The sequence below is a fragment of the Motacilla alba genome, chromosome 1A (assembly GCF_015832195.1).
Source record: "Motacilla alba alba isolate MOTALB_02 chromosome 1A, Motacilla_alba_V1.0_pri, whole genome shotgun sequence".
NCBI classification, from domain to species: Eukaryota; Metazoa; Chordata; class Aves; order Passeriformes; family Motacillidae; genus Motacilla; species Motacilla alba.
Window position 1 is genome coordinate 37,684,527 of NC_052031.1, and position 15,094 is coordinate 37,699,620.

At 37.5% G+C, this 15,094-nt stretch overlaps 1 protein-coding gene across 14 annotated transcripts in view; it reads left to right on the plus strand.

Moving 5' to 3' along the window:
• NAV3 (neuron navigator 3) overlaps window positions 1–15,094 on the plus strand; it is a 509,706-nt gene that overhangs the window by 375,872 nt on the left and 118,740 nt on the right. For 12 of the 14 annotated variants that reach the window (XM_038153422.1, XM_038153423.1, XM_038153424.1 and 9 more), the window contains 2 exons: window positions 2,730–3,768; window positions 11,459–11,574. In XM_038153422.1, coding sequence (XP_038009350.1) covers window positions 2,730–3,768; window positions 11,459–11,574 — 1,155 coding nt within the window. The remainder of the gene's footprint in view (window positions 1–2,729; window positions 3,769–11,458; window positions 11,575–15,094) is intronic. The other 2 variants (XM_038153419.1, XM_038153429.1) reach the window with 1 other exon arrangement.

Consider the following 15,094-nt stretch of genomic DNA (forward strand, 5'->3'; position numbering starts at 1 on the left):
TTCTCAAGCAGAATGCAAAACTGTTCACACCAGAATCTGACTGTGCATCTCAGGAATAAGGGGTTTAAGCCCAAAACAGAAGACTGACTTCCTGTAAAATTTAGTTTACAGAAATAAGAAATCCTTTTCAAACGTTGGGTTCACTCTGTCTCAAAATCACCACAAGGTGGGGACAGGTTTCATGTAATGAGCAGCTAAAGCCAAGCCCAGTTGAGCACACAGAAAGCGGTTAATTGTGTGCAGCTTCAAGTAATGCATTTGTGCTGGGGGTGGGGGGGGGAATAGATCTTTTAATTCCACATCTTTAAACATACGGACAGGTTGTCAATATTTTTTGAGAGCATGCAGTTCACATTCCTTGCAGAAATATTAAAGATGCCCTTTAAATTAAAGATTAATGACAAGCTGAAATTCTCTGTAATTTTTTGTTGCTGTTTATAATTTGTGACATAACGGGTCAAATAAATACCAGTGAGTTCAGGAGCCTGTATTTTTTTGCTATATATATAGCAGAACAAGCTGCTGTTGAAACAGTAAATAGTCTTCCTTTTACATTTTTCCCTCAATGAGTTCAGTATTATGCAGCTAGAAATATGGCAAGGCAGGCATTCTTCTTTTTAATCAGAACACTTTTTTTTTGGTTTTTTTTTTTTTGGTAGTAAAACTAATAGTCTGAAGCCATAAATATGTAACATAACTAATACAACAGAATGTAGTGCCATTGCACTGTTCACAGATTGTTACATGTATTCTGCATTAGCTTTACATATTCTTATGGTGAATTGTTCTTCTGCAAAACTATTAGTATAGCTTAAGACCCCAGTCCTCCTGGGTATTTAGGGCTAGCTTAGTGCAAGGCAAGATGTGTGCAAGTGCACACCCACTTTTGAGCTATCAGTCCTGTGGCTGATTCCTGGTATAAATTATATTTTAAAAAAAAGAAAGCCTGAGGGCTGCAGTAATTTCTAACAGCTGTGGCAGGCCCCAGGCTCCCTTACAGCATCTGAGGCTCACTAGATGAGAACAGGGGCCCATGTTGCACTGTGGCATTTGCATACCAGGCTGAGATGCACACAGAAAAATAGCTGGGCAGATGGAATTATATCATCTTTTAAGGTGATGGTGGTTTGCTTAGTGGAACTAGTTGCGAATAGAGTTAAGCAAATAAAAATTTTACTTGTTGTCATATTACTTTTGTTCAGACTATTTTTTAATATTCTTCAACTTTTTCATAGAACTTCAACTTTAATAGAACTTTTTAATGCTATTCAGATCAGTAAATTTTGCTATGTTTTCATTTTCTTTGTTAAAGGAAAAACAGCTTAACTTTCAGAATTCTCAAAATTCTGCCTTTCCTGAATGTATTAGCAGACTTCAGACTTCCAGATGGGTATTTGAATCTTCACTTGAGGTTTAGGCCTGAGACTGCAAAAATGAAAGTGATGCATAATTTCATACTCTGTGCTGAAGGGGTAACTGTCCTCAGCATTCTCATCTACAATATTATTCAGACAGGGGGGCCCCAAGATATAACATACTATGTGTATATGCAAAGCATCAAGCACTCTTTTTGTCATTACACAAACTATATATGAATTGTATGTTTCATGGGCTTTTCGTGTTACAGAATTCAATATACTATAGACCAGCTTACGTCTAATTCCCCAACAGTCCCAATACTGAATGGCAGGCAAGATGAATCCACTAAAAGAGCATATGTCAGCTGCTGAAATAGCTGTGAACCACATGATTTGATTGCTATTACCACTTCATTTCTCTGGTGTTTCAGAGTGATGGTGTTTATGTACTCAGATATGTCTTGGGAATCTGAACTTCGTACAGAGGAGCTTAACCCTTTCATGCATTGGTCTGTTTTGCTTAATAAGGCTAGATGATGAAAATTGCAGCTATTATTTGGCATAGTTTGATTATTGCAGAAGGAGCCTTGGTCTCATTCATTCTGAAGATCCACTGAAATTCCTGGATGATGCAAATGTAGTGAATGTGGCAGAGCCTTTGACTGAGCTCAGAGCCAAACCAACTATCATTGCTTTACCCATGCAGATGATGTATCGCTGTAACTTCCAAGTACTGACACTCGTGAAATTGTTGTTTAAATTTTTCCTACCTTTGAAAGTGTACTGGGATAAGTTTCTGAAATGAGCTGCTAAATATTGTTAACAGTACTTAAAACTAAAAAAAGTATTGCCACCAGCCTTTTTCGCTTTTATGACTATTGATTTTATGCATTTAATTTCAGTATTACTAAGTCTTTCTCCTCTTGCCCAAAACCCTAGTTTTCTAGCACATGTTTTTCTTTCACCAAACATCAGACCCCTCTTTGTCCTGTTTTGGTTTTCTGCCATAATTGTAGCATTTGGTTTTTTTTCTTCTTCAGTGTTTTGTTATGAACAAATGATTGGAAAAATAAAAGATTAAAAGATTAAATAAATAAAATCTTAACTTGGAAGGCTTGATTGGCATAATGAAATTGTTATAACGAAGGGGTTTCTGAGGCTTTCTTGGACTTGTGGAAGTATTCAACACTGTGATAATGGAGGGAAGAAAAGCATATTCTATCAGCATCCTTCATGTTCCATGCACATATAAATTATGTTTCTTTTAGATCACATGTAAATATGTTTTAAATGCCAGAGAATATGACATCACCCTCAAGCATGAGATGGGAGAGTAAATATACCACTATGGCTTTTTTTCTGTTTTTTAAGCAGATTCACCAAAAGGCCCTCACCCCTCTTCAGGCATGAATGGAAATGTGCAGCATCCCACCAGCACCGGGCAGCAGCAGGTCTCTGCCATACCCTCTCCAAGTGCCAGCAAGCCTTGGCGCAGCAAATCCATGAATGTCAAACACAGTGCGACCTCTACCATGCTGTCTGTGAAGCAGCCCAGTCCTGCAACCTCCCCTACTCCAACTTCAGACAGGCTCAAGCCACCCCCTTCTGAAGGTGTGAAGCCCCCTTCATCTGGACAAAAATCTATGCTGGAAAAATTCAAGCTGGTTAATGCTAGGACTGCTCTGAGACCTCCTATGTCACTGAGCTCAGGACCCAGTGACAGTGGGAGAGAGGATGACAACTTTTCAGAGTGTGGTGAAATGGATGTCTTAAGTGGTGGGGTGAACAGCGGCGGCTCCACAAGTAGCAGTCCCAAAGTATCACCCAAGTTAACCCCTCCGAAAGCTGGCAGCAAAAATCTCAGCAATAAAAAGTCTTTGCTACAGCCAAAGGACAAAGAGGAAAAGAACAGGGACAAAAACAAAGTTTGCACTGAGAAAGCGATCAAGGAAGAGAAGGATCAGGTCATTGAATCATCTACAAAGAAGAGCTCAAAAATTGCAAGCTTAATCCCAAAGGGAAGCAAGACAACAGCAGCCAAGAAAGAAAGTTTAATATCATCTTCTAGTGGGATCCCAAAACCTGGATCAAAGGTGCCAACAGCAAAGCAGAGCACTTCCTCCGCATGCACAGGGAGTAAGGAGGTTGAAAAACTGAGGACTACAAAAGGAAACCAGTCCCAGTCAACACCAAAATCTCAGCTTAGTGAGAAGGCTTCTCCGTCCTCTGGTCTTGCTTCTTCTGAAGGGAAAGAACCAAGTGCTGCTCTCACCCCAGGATCCTCCATCGGTCTGTCAGCCTCGATGGCTGCGGGCAGTGGCCAAGGCACAGGAAATGGTGTAGTCCAGCTTCCTCAGCAACAGCAATACAGCCACCCCAACACTGCCACGGTAGCTCCTTTCATTTATAGGTAAGATCATAGAGAAAATTTGGGTTTGTGCTTCCAGTTAGGCAAGAGAGCTAAAATGGATAAAGTAATGGTGGATCATGCTGTTGTCCCCCAGTTTCTGTCACACCATCGTGCCCATGTTTTTCTAATACTATTTTTTAATTAATGTTACTGTATGAACAATTTCTTACAAGAACTCTGAATCTTTACCTTGCACAAAAGCAATCCACTGCAAATATTTGCTATTTAACATTCAGGGTGTTTTGATTAGAAATACAGATCATGTGGTACATTCTCTGTGCTGCTTTTGAAAGGTCACGGCTGAGTCAGGTTTCTAGTGTGAATATTCTTGTTTGCATTCTGAGAACCTCATCATCTATTTGCTGATATTCGATAATATTTGCAAAGAATTCACCATCCTTTTAAAATATCATAAAATAAACTCCTGATGTTTTCAGAACATGTAACAGTACTGGTGGATATTTAAAAAAAAATCTACAAACTTCTACAAGTATTCAAAACTATTTCAACATTTTGTGTAGACAGAAAAGGCTTCTGTTTGCAGTTCTTTTCATGTTTAGTTTTCTACATGAAATAGGTGCAGATTAACTCGCTGCAGACAGTTAATTTTTAGAGGCAATAGTAGTTCTTCAGAGGGCCAAGGCTCTGGAAGAGAAGAACGAACAGTTGTATGTATCAACATTTCTCTGAATTTATTTTGCTATATGAAAGAGCAGTAGAAGAGAAGCTGGGAGATTCATTGTTGTACAACTCAGAAGACAGAAAAAGTGTAGAAAGATTGACAGGCTGATTTGAATAATATATTCGGTTGTCAGCTGTTGGCGGGTTTTAGCTACAGTTGTGGGTAAATTTAACATCTGATAAAATGACAAATGCATTATTAAACAAAATATATTGACAGTTTTTGTTAGTGTCTAGTACTCTGGATAATCTTGGCTAAAGACTAAAGAGGTGATGAAGTAGGCTCTGAGGAAGTATATATATCATTACACACATATAAACATAGCTTCAAAACCAATCAGGATGACTGATAAATTCAGAAAATCATATGGGAGGAAGAAAAGGCTCAGTATGGGTTATATTTGTTATTATTATTATTATTATTATTATTATTATTATTATTATTATTATATGCAGTGGAGCCATGGAGCCTCTGGAGTTTCAATTATATGTATCATGGGATGCACTTAATATGCATGTGACAATCTGGAATAACCTCAGAGATACAGAGGATTTCTAGAGTGGTACATGGGACAGCCTACATATGTGTACAAGGAGAGAGAAAAAGGAGCTGTGCTTTGTCTTCAGATGTGTGTACTGCTCAATGGCTATTTCACTACATATTGATGCCATTTCATTGCATGATGGAGATGTCTTAGTTTTGTTTTAAGCTTTGCCTTGAAGCAGTACATATTTTGAATATTAAAGGATGATAGAAGCATGAATCTTCCAGTAATATTTCTTATTTATAATTGTCTCTTTGCTTCAAACAAACAGCAAGGGAGTATTTGAAGTTGAATCTCACATGAAAATAAAATCTCAGAGCCAGTGTCTGATCTCAAAATGCCATAAACTCAAAGACTGACTTTGATGAGGTTGCTTCAATATGTATCTCTCAAACTGACTGCAGAATCTAAGAAATACACAGTAACTAAATTTCTTTAAAAACTCAAGGGGTTTGTAATACTGCACAATGATTTAATAGAAAAAATATAAATATAACCAACGATAAAATACCCAAATTTTCAAAGTCGGCAAATTTATTTCTGTGGATATATCGTAAGTGGAAATGAGCAAGAGCTGGGGTACTATACTGATATTTTTTGTCATTCAACATAATTGTTTTCAAAGCAGTCACCACCATTAATACATAGAATTTTCAGGTGTGCTTTCTACCAGCTTTATATAAGTTAGTAAACTATGATTACCATTTAGACTAACGGGGTTTTTTTTCCCAGCTACAAGGAATATTTAGGCTCTGTGAGTTTGTACTTCAGTCCTTGTAAAAAATTGCAATAAAATTTAGTAAAAGTACAGAGTTATCCAGAGTTCTGCAGAATCTTGTAATATACCTGTGTCATCTTTTTAGACCATTAGCAGAAACATAAGTAAGCTAGTGCTTTCTTGATTCGTTGCTGATACGTGCAGATAGCATGTATTTTGAAATATTTTTTGTTAACGACGAGGATATTACTGGAGATTACTGTGAGGAAAATGAGGTATTCCAAGGAGTTTTTTTGACACTGCCATGTATTTTCCCTAAGTAAGTAATGCAAACCTATAATAGTTATTAATAGTCATGTTTTCAAGAAGTCTATATTTTTTATTAATGGATTGTTTTAGTGGGTGGTTTTCAAGTGGGATATTGCACTATTCAGCTTTGCAGTATTGGTGCTTTGATATCTGATATCACAAAGTATTTTTATTTCTCTTAAACACCTGATATCGAAATTCATATGGGATTAAAACTTCTCTTCAAAGATTAGTGGTAACAGTCAGAGTTGTGTTTGAGATTATCTAAACAGGTATCACTTAAGTTCTTCCATCCTGCCAGAAAGTGATTCTTTATTTTTACATGTGGCTGTGAATGTACTATTTACAGTCCCCTGTGTGTCCTCTCTGAAGCTGACTGCAATGTCCCACTAATGTTAGACTGAAGAAGATGTAATTTATTTACCAGAAAGCTTGATAAGACAGATACAGTAGGAAGGTTTAAGAGACTGTATAATTGTTTGAAGTACACCAGCTGCTACTTAAAATTACACATTCTTCTACTTAGACATAGTTGTAGGAGACTGGAAATTGTACCATTTTCCAAGTCCCTTAAACTTGTATTGAAATTGACCTTAGAATTTAGCTGTCTTCCTAGTAGTGCTTAAATTTCAAATGGAGAAGAGTAACACAGAAGTTTAGTACTTAGGCTACAGTGCAAACAGGAGGAAAAAGGTACATTAATGACAAAAAACAAATCCTGCTGAATTTCAGTAGGGGAACATTGGGTTGTAACTGGATGCATGTACTGCACTTCAGCTTTATTTTATTACCTCCTCCAGTAACCACTGTTACTGGGGCTTAGTAAGTCTCTTTCCCGTGGCTGAGATACACAATCTAAAGCTCTCAAATTGCAGGGCCTGTGTTGCTCAGGAATTGCTTACTGCCCAAAATGCTGAAAGTATAGAAATTGCTGCAGAGAATTAGCTGACCACTCATCATCCTGAGCTACACTTCTATGTTGTGCACTGCTTAAATTTCCATTTTTCAGGTAAATTTTAGTTTAATGATAGCAACATCTGGAAGATGTTTCAGCAGTGTCTGAATTGCAGTCTTGCAGAGACGTTCTTTCAGTGCTGGACTACAAATACCAGTTTGGCACTTCTTTTGTCCCTGCTGGTGTAGAGAAGATTGCCAGACTCTTCTCTGAAATGCAGGGTGAAAGGAAAAGAGGTAAGAGTTGCAAGTTGCAGCAGCAGAGGTGTTAATTGAAAGTTAAAAAAATATGGTTTATTTTCAGTGCGGTGAAACACTTGGTGCAGGCTGTGGAGCAAAGTTATGGAATCTCTGTCCTTTATTATGTCCAGGATTCCAACAAATCAAGGCTCTGAGCAACTTATTGTGACCAGGCCCTGTTTAAGAAAGTCGTTGGACCAGATGGCACCTAGAACATCTTTCTGATCTCAATTACTTTATGATTATGTAAGGACTAAAGTATTCAACAGATAGGGCAGAAAAAGGACATATTAGTGTAATAAATTAACATGTTAGTGGTTACTGAAACTTTCTTCCCAACTCCTTTACTACGTGGTGATCGTGGTGATTAACGCAACTGTTTTACTAGGCCCTAGTCTCAAAGGTGAGCAGGAGGTTCAGAGCAGTGACAGATGGAAGGGAGGATATAGCTGATTGTATCTCTGGAAGTACAGTGACGTTCAATTCCAGATGCCTATTCAGGATGTTTTTGTACAGGCTTAGGGAATAAATCATACTACTTTTTAAGGATCCTGCAACTATAACATGTGCAGGGCTTCTTGAAGCCATATTGATATCCTGTTTTAATGACCAGAAGCTACTTCTGTGTCACTGATTGTGGAGTTGAAACTAAGTTTATAGAAAAAAAAAACATTCTTTCAGTTAATTGTATTTGTTAATAACAGATTATACTGCTAAACGTACTTTCTTCAATAAAGTGAGGACTCGAAGTCATACTGCAGTACTTTATTGATTCCTGTTATTTGCATTGCTCCTGTGAAAATAAAGCAACAGTCACTACCAAAGATCTGCAGTCATAGGGAGTGCCAAAGATTGCCTCTCACCAGTTTTATTTGTAACAAACACATGGTCTTTAGACACATCCTCCCATTTTTTCCATGATAGATTTTCAAGTAATTGTGCAAAAAAAGTTTCCATTGTAGAGGTGTTAGTTTAAGAGATGGGAAGAAGCATAACAAGTGAAGAAATCGTTATAAACACGTATTTGATTAATTCAGTCCTTTGAGTGAAAAAGATGTTTTCCTTCTCTCTGATTGCTCTTTTTAAATATGTGAGGGAATAATCCCATTCCCTTCTCTTTTGTGAGGCTAAACCAAATCAACTCTTTCTGATTTTGTGTTTGCTGGGGTTTTTTTTGGTTTTTTTGTTTGGTTGGTTGATTTTTTGGGTTTTTTATTGTTTTGGTTTTTTTTTTTCCAGAAGGGTTTATTCTTCCCCATGAGCATCCTAGTAGCTCTTCGTTGCATCTGTTCCAAATTTAACTCACAGTTCTTGAGCATGGGTGATGGAACTGCCCATATTGCAGACATAGTCCTGCCAGTCCAGCACAGTCACTGACAGTGCTACACATTCAAGACAGCTGCATCTCAGGGAGCTGTGATAAAACACCATCATATTAATCTGATATCTTTTGGAATTTCAACTAAAAAGCAAACAAATCTTTGATGTTATCTGTGTTTATCTAAGGTTGGCTATTTTGTTAGAGACAGGAAATGACTGACTGTGTTAGAGACCGCTTATTAAGTAGTGTTTCAAATTCTGTTCCTAATTACCCTGTACAGGCTCATTTTTATCAGAATGAATAAGCTTGTGCAGGTCTGACTGAAAGAAGGATTTGGTTAATGGAAAGGAGGATATATCTGGTTATACCAAACACTGTTAAGTGAGTTTGATACTCTTACAAATAGGTAGCATGTAACTCAGTGGGTTGGGGATAAATATATTCTTTAATTGCCATTATTGAAATAGAAACAGATTGTTCTGTTTTCATGAAGGTTACGTAAATTAACCTCCACTGTAGATGCACAGCACTGGAAGGAATATCACTGGGCTGGCTTTGACTGAACTGAAATTCTTTTCCCTTTTTTTGATATCAAGAGAGATGCAAGAATTTAATTCTTTTTAAGGCAGTGGGCTGTGAGTGGGTAGAGGATAGACGATAATTCATTTAGGCCAATGTGCAAGGCTAATGAGAAGACCACTTAATTTGCTGTTTGCTTGCTTTGAGCTTAATCTGTGCCACAGTCCTGCAGCAATCACTTGAGTTGTTCAGAGGATTAATACCTCCCACTGAAAGACATTAAAGCCAGAAGTATAGAAGACAACCCTCAGAATTTCATTTCCCATTTTTTTAAAAATTAGAAGAGGCATTTATATTCTTGTTTCAGTGTATAACAACCCAAAATGGGTCCAAAGCAATGCAACTTGAAGTTTTAGGTACCCAGTGTGTACCTGGGCCTCCTTGTTCCCCAAGAACCCCAAAATCCTACATCATTTTACTTGGAAATCTTTCACCCTTAGTCTAGTCTTTCACCATTCTCAGTATCTGGGCTAAGTTTGACTTCAGAGAAAATCAGGGCCTTGGCCATCCTGCATGAAAAGACAGGACTGGTGTGTAAGTGCTGGCAGCCAGCAGCCCTCTGGAGACCTCATAGAAAAAGAGCTGTTTGTGAGAGACCAGTTCCCTGTTCCCTCCCTGAAGTATCTCCATCACAGCTGCCCAAGGGCTGGTGCTTTCTAGTCCATCTGTATCACAACAAATAACCTGTTGTCTCAAGTAAGCAGAACTTAGGTTGCTGCGTAAACCCATAGTCCTCCATGAGATTTCTGTTGTTTCATCAGACAATTAAAATTTTAATGATTTAAAGCCCTTTGGCAAAGGAAGTAGGACTGTGGGGTTTCAGACTGTGTTCACTAAAGAGGGATAGAGTGAGCTCTTTTTTTTACTTAATAGACTCTCCTCTCAAGCATCAAATGTAAAACTGCATTCAAGGTTGGCAGGACATAGCTAACCTTGCAACACGTGCTGAGCTTGTGTTTCCGGTAGTTTGTGACAGACAAGAACCAAAATTTAGTTTTTTACAGAGCAGTTGTCTGTTTCCAGCATCTCAAAAGTACAGAAATTGGTAAGAAAACATTGCATCTGATCAGGCATAATTTACATTTCTGTTTCTGAGTTGGATGATTCTAATCAGTGGATTCCACCATGTCAGTACTTGTGCTGCTCTTTGTGCAGGTATCTGTTTCCTCATCTATTGTTATGAATTAATGAACAATTCATTCAGTAAATGTTAAGAAAATATTAACTTGAAATTTACTTCATAAAATGTGTTGCTATAAAATTATTTGGAGAGATAAGTCACTGTTTTTATGAGTTTTATTTATAAAATACAGATACATGACACAGTTAAATGTTTCCCTTTTAAGTTTAGTTGGTCATTGGAAACACTTTATGGTGAATTTTGAAAATTGAACTATAAATGTCGCACTTAATATTAGAATATAAATATTTCACTAGTCTTTTAATAAATCAGAAGAGTGGCTGCTATTCATGTTAGGAAAGCCAGAAAAGCTTAAGCTCTAATAGAAGATCATTTAAAATTTTATTTCAAAAAGTAGCTATTATATCTTTAGATGTGTTCTTTTACTGTATACACATGGTGGTACATGTTGCTGTTTAATGACATCATAGTTCAGCAATTCCAGGGTAGATTCCACAGCTGTTCTGTAAGAAGAGGCAATAGGTGTGTGAGATATTTTTATTATAATCAGTGTGCTCATGTATTTCTTGCTATTTACCTTCATATAACAGAAAGTAACTGTATCCAGTGAGGGGTTCCCATTATAATTTATCATTGGTATTCACAGAAATATACCCTCAAAGCAAATATGAACTATTTGTTAGAAAGTTAATTGAAAAACTTGTATTATCCCATTCCCCAGAGTTTTATAAGGGGCATTATCAAAAGAAGCTGCACATAGATTTAAATATCTGGGCCAAATTTTCATCCAGCCTTGCATAAGCTTTTTCCCACATGGCCTTTCTCATTTAATATTTCATCAATTACAAGTTTTTATTTCCTTTATGTATGTGCAGAGATGTGACTCAACCAATGTAAATGGATTCTGACTAGATCTGGTTGACAAATCTTGCAGAAAAAAAGTGAGTAAAAAAAAAAGGCTTCAAATTTTGCAGAATTAACTACAAGCTGTTTCTGCAGAGTGAGAGAGAGAGAGAGAGAGAGAAAGCCTAGTTGCTTGTATATTTGTGTAGCTGGACTTTAAACTAGCAGAATGAGAATGTGACAAAAATTATATTTTCACCCTATAGTGATATGATTCTAGATGGAGCTGCAAGTAGCACTTTTCTCCATGAATACATGAATGATACATAATAATAATCAATCTTCTTGCTTCATTTCAGAACTCTCTCAGAAAATGACAGTACCTCTTTACCACCTGCTGACTCCTGTACCAGTCCTACTAAAATGGATTTGTCGTTTAGTAAGACTGCCAAACAGTGCCTAGAGGAGATTTCTGGTGAGTAACAATGAGAAGACTGTGAATTTCTTTATTTACATCTGTTTCTTACTGGGAGCTTTGTGATGGGTTGAAGTAATACTTCTGACCTCCAATCAGGAGGGGTATTAAATACACAGAAAATTTAGGTTATGCATATTTAGTGCTTCAAATCCACTCTTATGTAGTTGAACTTTTTCCTTCTGTTCAAATACCCTCCTCATCATTTTGCAAAATCTGGGCTTTGACAATCTAGGGTTTCAGGTAATTGTTACTTCATTTAATCCTACTGAATGTTCCAAGAGGAGCAAAGGAAAGTTGACTTCAGAAAGTTTAACACTCTCATTTAATAACATCAAATTAAATCATAACATCAGAACTGAGACATAAATTACATAATATACATGTTCCTTTTATTAATGAATCTGTATTCAGAAAACAAGCAAGTCCTTATTATTGTACCTGACCTGTAAGCTACTGCATGAGCTAAGCTGCTTAAGGTTGTTTTACAATGAATTCCTTGTAAATATGGATTAAAGTCCTTACTAGGTTACAAAGCTGAATGGATGGGGTATTTTAGTCATATTGGAGTAATTCCTTTGAAGTCAACAGAACCATGCTGAGTTACATCAGCACTGGATCTGGCCATGACTCTGCCTATCCATGCAAAAAGCAAAGTGTGCCACATCTGACTTTCTCATCAGGGCTGAATAGTGCTGCAGGGTTGTGTACAAGTTGTTCCAAAGGGACTCTTTGCAAGAGCTTTTACTTGGGAGTTTAAGGGCTTAATTTTGTTGTTGCTTTGTTTTGTTTTTCATTAACATCCTTAATCTTATAATTTTACAAAAATTAAAGGGAATATCCTATCCCACTGGTTTTACCTACAGTTTTGCCCTTTTACCACAAATTGTCAACATTTAAATGGATTTGTAATGAGTCTTGGTTCTCCTCACACAGAATATAACTTACTTAAAGAACTAATTTGACACATCAGTCTAAAATTATCTCTCCACCAGAAGGAAAATCAGATGCCCAAGATTTATGGGGACTGTCTTGACATTTACCTGACTCCTACTGAAATAGGTTTTGTCCTGGTTTGTCTCAGTCCCTTTGGAAGTTTTCTGACATCCTTATTTGCACAGCCAGGTTCTGTGATAAATATATCATCTCTTTGGAGGTGATGCTGATGCATACCTGCTAAAATATAAAAACATTTTCAATTCCTCCAGAAATTGGACTCTTTGGTCTAATCTATAAAGAGTTTAATTTAAACACTTACCACAAATCAAGAGATGCTTCAAGGAATCATCCAGTGAGAAGGTAGAAAAACCCAAAACAACCTGCTGAAATGATCAAACAGAATATAATGTCTGATGACCTTTTTACTGTTCTGAACAGAAACTAAACACCATTAAAAAGAAGAATATGACATAAAGAAAACTAGACACCAGAGATGTTCCTAGTCTGATTATTTAGGCTCTGGCATTAGGTGTTGATTGGCATAACAGGCTGTAAAGCAGAACCATTGGGAAAATGTGGTCAGTGATTTGCTGTGTGCAAAGGGAAACAGAGGTGTGTCACCTCTATTTAACTGTTAGCAGCAAAAGGAATAAATGTAATAATACTTTTATTCCAGCAAATGGAATAAAAGTACTAAATTTGCTGACTAATTAATTTCCTGCGTGGATGAACTATCACCAAGTCATTGGTGATTCTGTTGTTAGATCTGCATGGATAAAAGCTCATGTTATAGTTGCTCAGAGGAGTATTCCATGATGGATTAGGTATGAGAAAGGATAGTTAAATTCTTTTACTTAAGAGCATCTTTATACTGATGTGATCAAGGGATTACACTAGTAGTAGCAAAGAGATAGCAGGGTTAATTTACGTGGTCTGGTGACTTATTTTTGTAGTATTAAGCAGTGAATCTAGTTTCTTTCATTTAGATATTACCTTTTTCCTGAAATTGTCAACTGTTGCTGTGGGTGGGCATCATCTTTATATTATCTTGATCTTCTTTTGAAACTCAGTAGCCACCACTCTAGCAGAATATGCTTGTAAACAGTAAGGATCAGTAAGGATAATGCAGAAGAGTGAAATCTGTGGAAATCACTAAACAGCTTGGAGGAGTGTGTTCATAAAGTGCTGTCCCACCTGTATTGTGTTTCTGCTTCTTTGATCATTATTATTTTTAAAGTGCCAAATATTTAGAACTAAGGCTGACATCCTCAGGACTAGAATATTTTAGCCAATATTGTTGTATAAAGTGTTTCTCTATTTTCTGAATATTTACAGAATATTTATATTCCTGTTTATTATTGCTTCTTGGCTGAAGATTACTGCTCCCATTACCAGCCAAGCTGTTCATACCGGAGCACCTATTTCACTTCAGAGCAATATCAACCAACTGAACCTAAAGTAATGCTTTAAGCCTGTCTAGTTCAAGACTACTCCACAATAAAGACAAAAGTTGAATGCAGAAAAAATAATCTTTAAATTATTTAGGAGTGGTTGGCCAGGCACCATTCTCCTGGTGTAATTCAAGAACCAAACTCAAGTTAATTTCCTTGCTGTAGTGGTAAAAAGTCATGGCTCTGCTTTCTGTGTCCAGCAAGGCAGTTCACATCCCTTTGCTACTGTCTAAACAGTGGTGATGGGAAAGTAGAAAGTAAAGCAAGAATCTGTAGAGGAAGTTTTCAGCTCTCTTCTTCCCTGTCTTCCTCCTCCAAGGGAGCTGATTACCTTTAGAGCCTCTCCTGTCTTCCAGCTTAGAGCTGGTGAAAGGTAAAGTCAGGGCTCAAGCCACATGTTTCCTGCCCACTGCTTTGCAAGTGATTACTTGGTTTTGCCGGCACAATCATGAGAAGAGAATAGTGCTGGAAGGCAAGGGAGGTGAGGAGGCTGGTGTAGGCATAGACTCAGAAGTGTGGCTTGTGGTTGTCCTGATAAACTGGACACCCTCTTTATTTTTATATTATCACCAATAATCTACTGCTCTTGCTGAAGATATACATGGCTTAGGCCTAAAGCCAGTTCTGCAGCTTGGTAGAGGTATTGTAAATCTGTTTCCATGTCTGTGGTGGGAATTTCTTCTAGATGTGATCTGAAGTACTTCAGACTTTTGCCTACTTTTTTTTTTTTCCCCTTTGAATATTCCACAGCTCAGCCAGAGCAGCCTCAAGTGTTTTCACAGTGCATATGCAGATCAGCACTAGAGTACACCTAGAGCAGTTTTTTTGTCCTCCTGCATGCCTGGTATCCCCTCTGTGTGCACAGCTCCAGTGATACATGTACTCCCACTGAATGAGCCCTGTTTGTAGGTGTGAGACACCTGAGGAGTAGTTCTGGTGTGTTCTATGTGTGGTAGGTTTGTTGCTTATGTGGCACAGGTGTGCAGACCTCTGTCCGGGAGATCCCGGACAGAATCTGAGTCCCCTAAATAAGGAACAATTCTGCATTCAAGTATGAGCACAGTTTCTTGCATGTGCTTTATATACCATTTGCCTCAACAAGACTACTCAGTTTCTACAAAACTGGAATA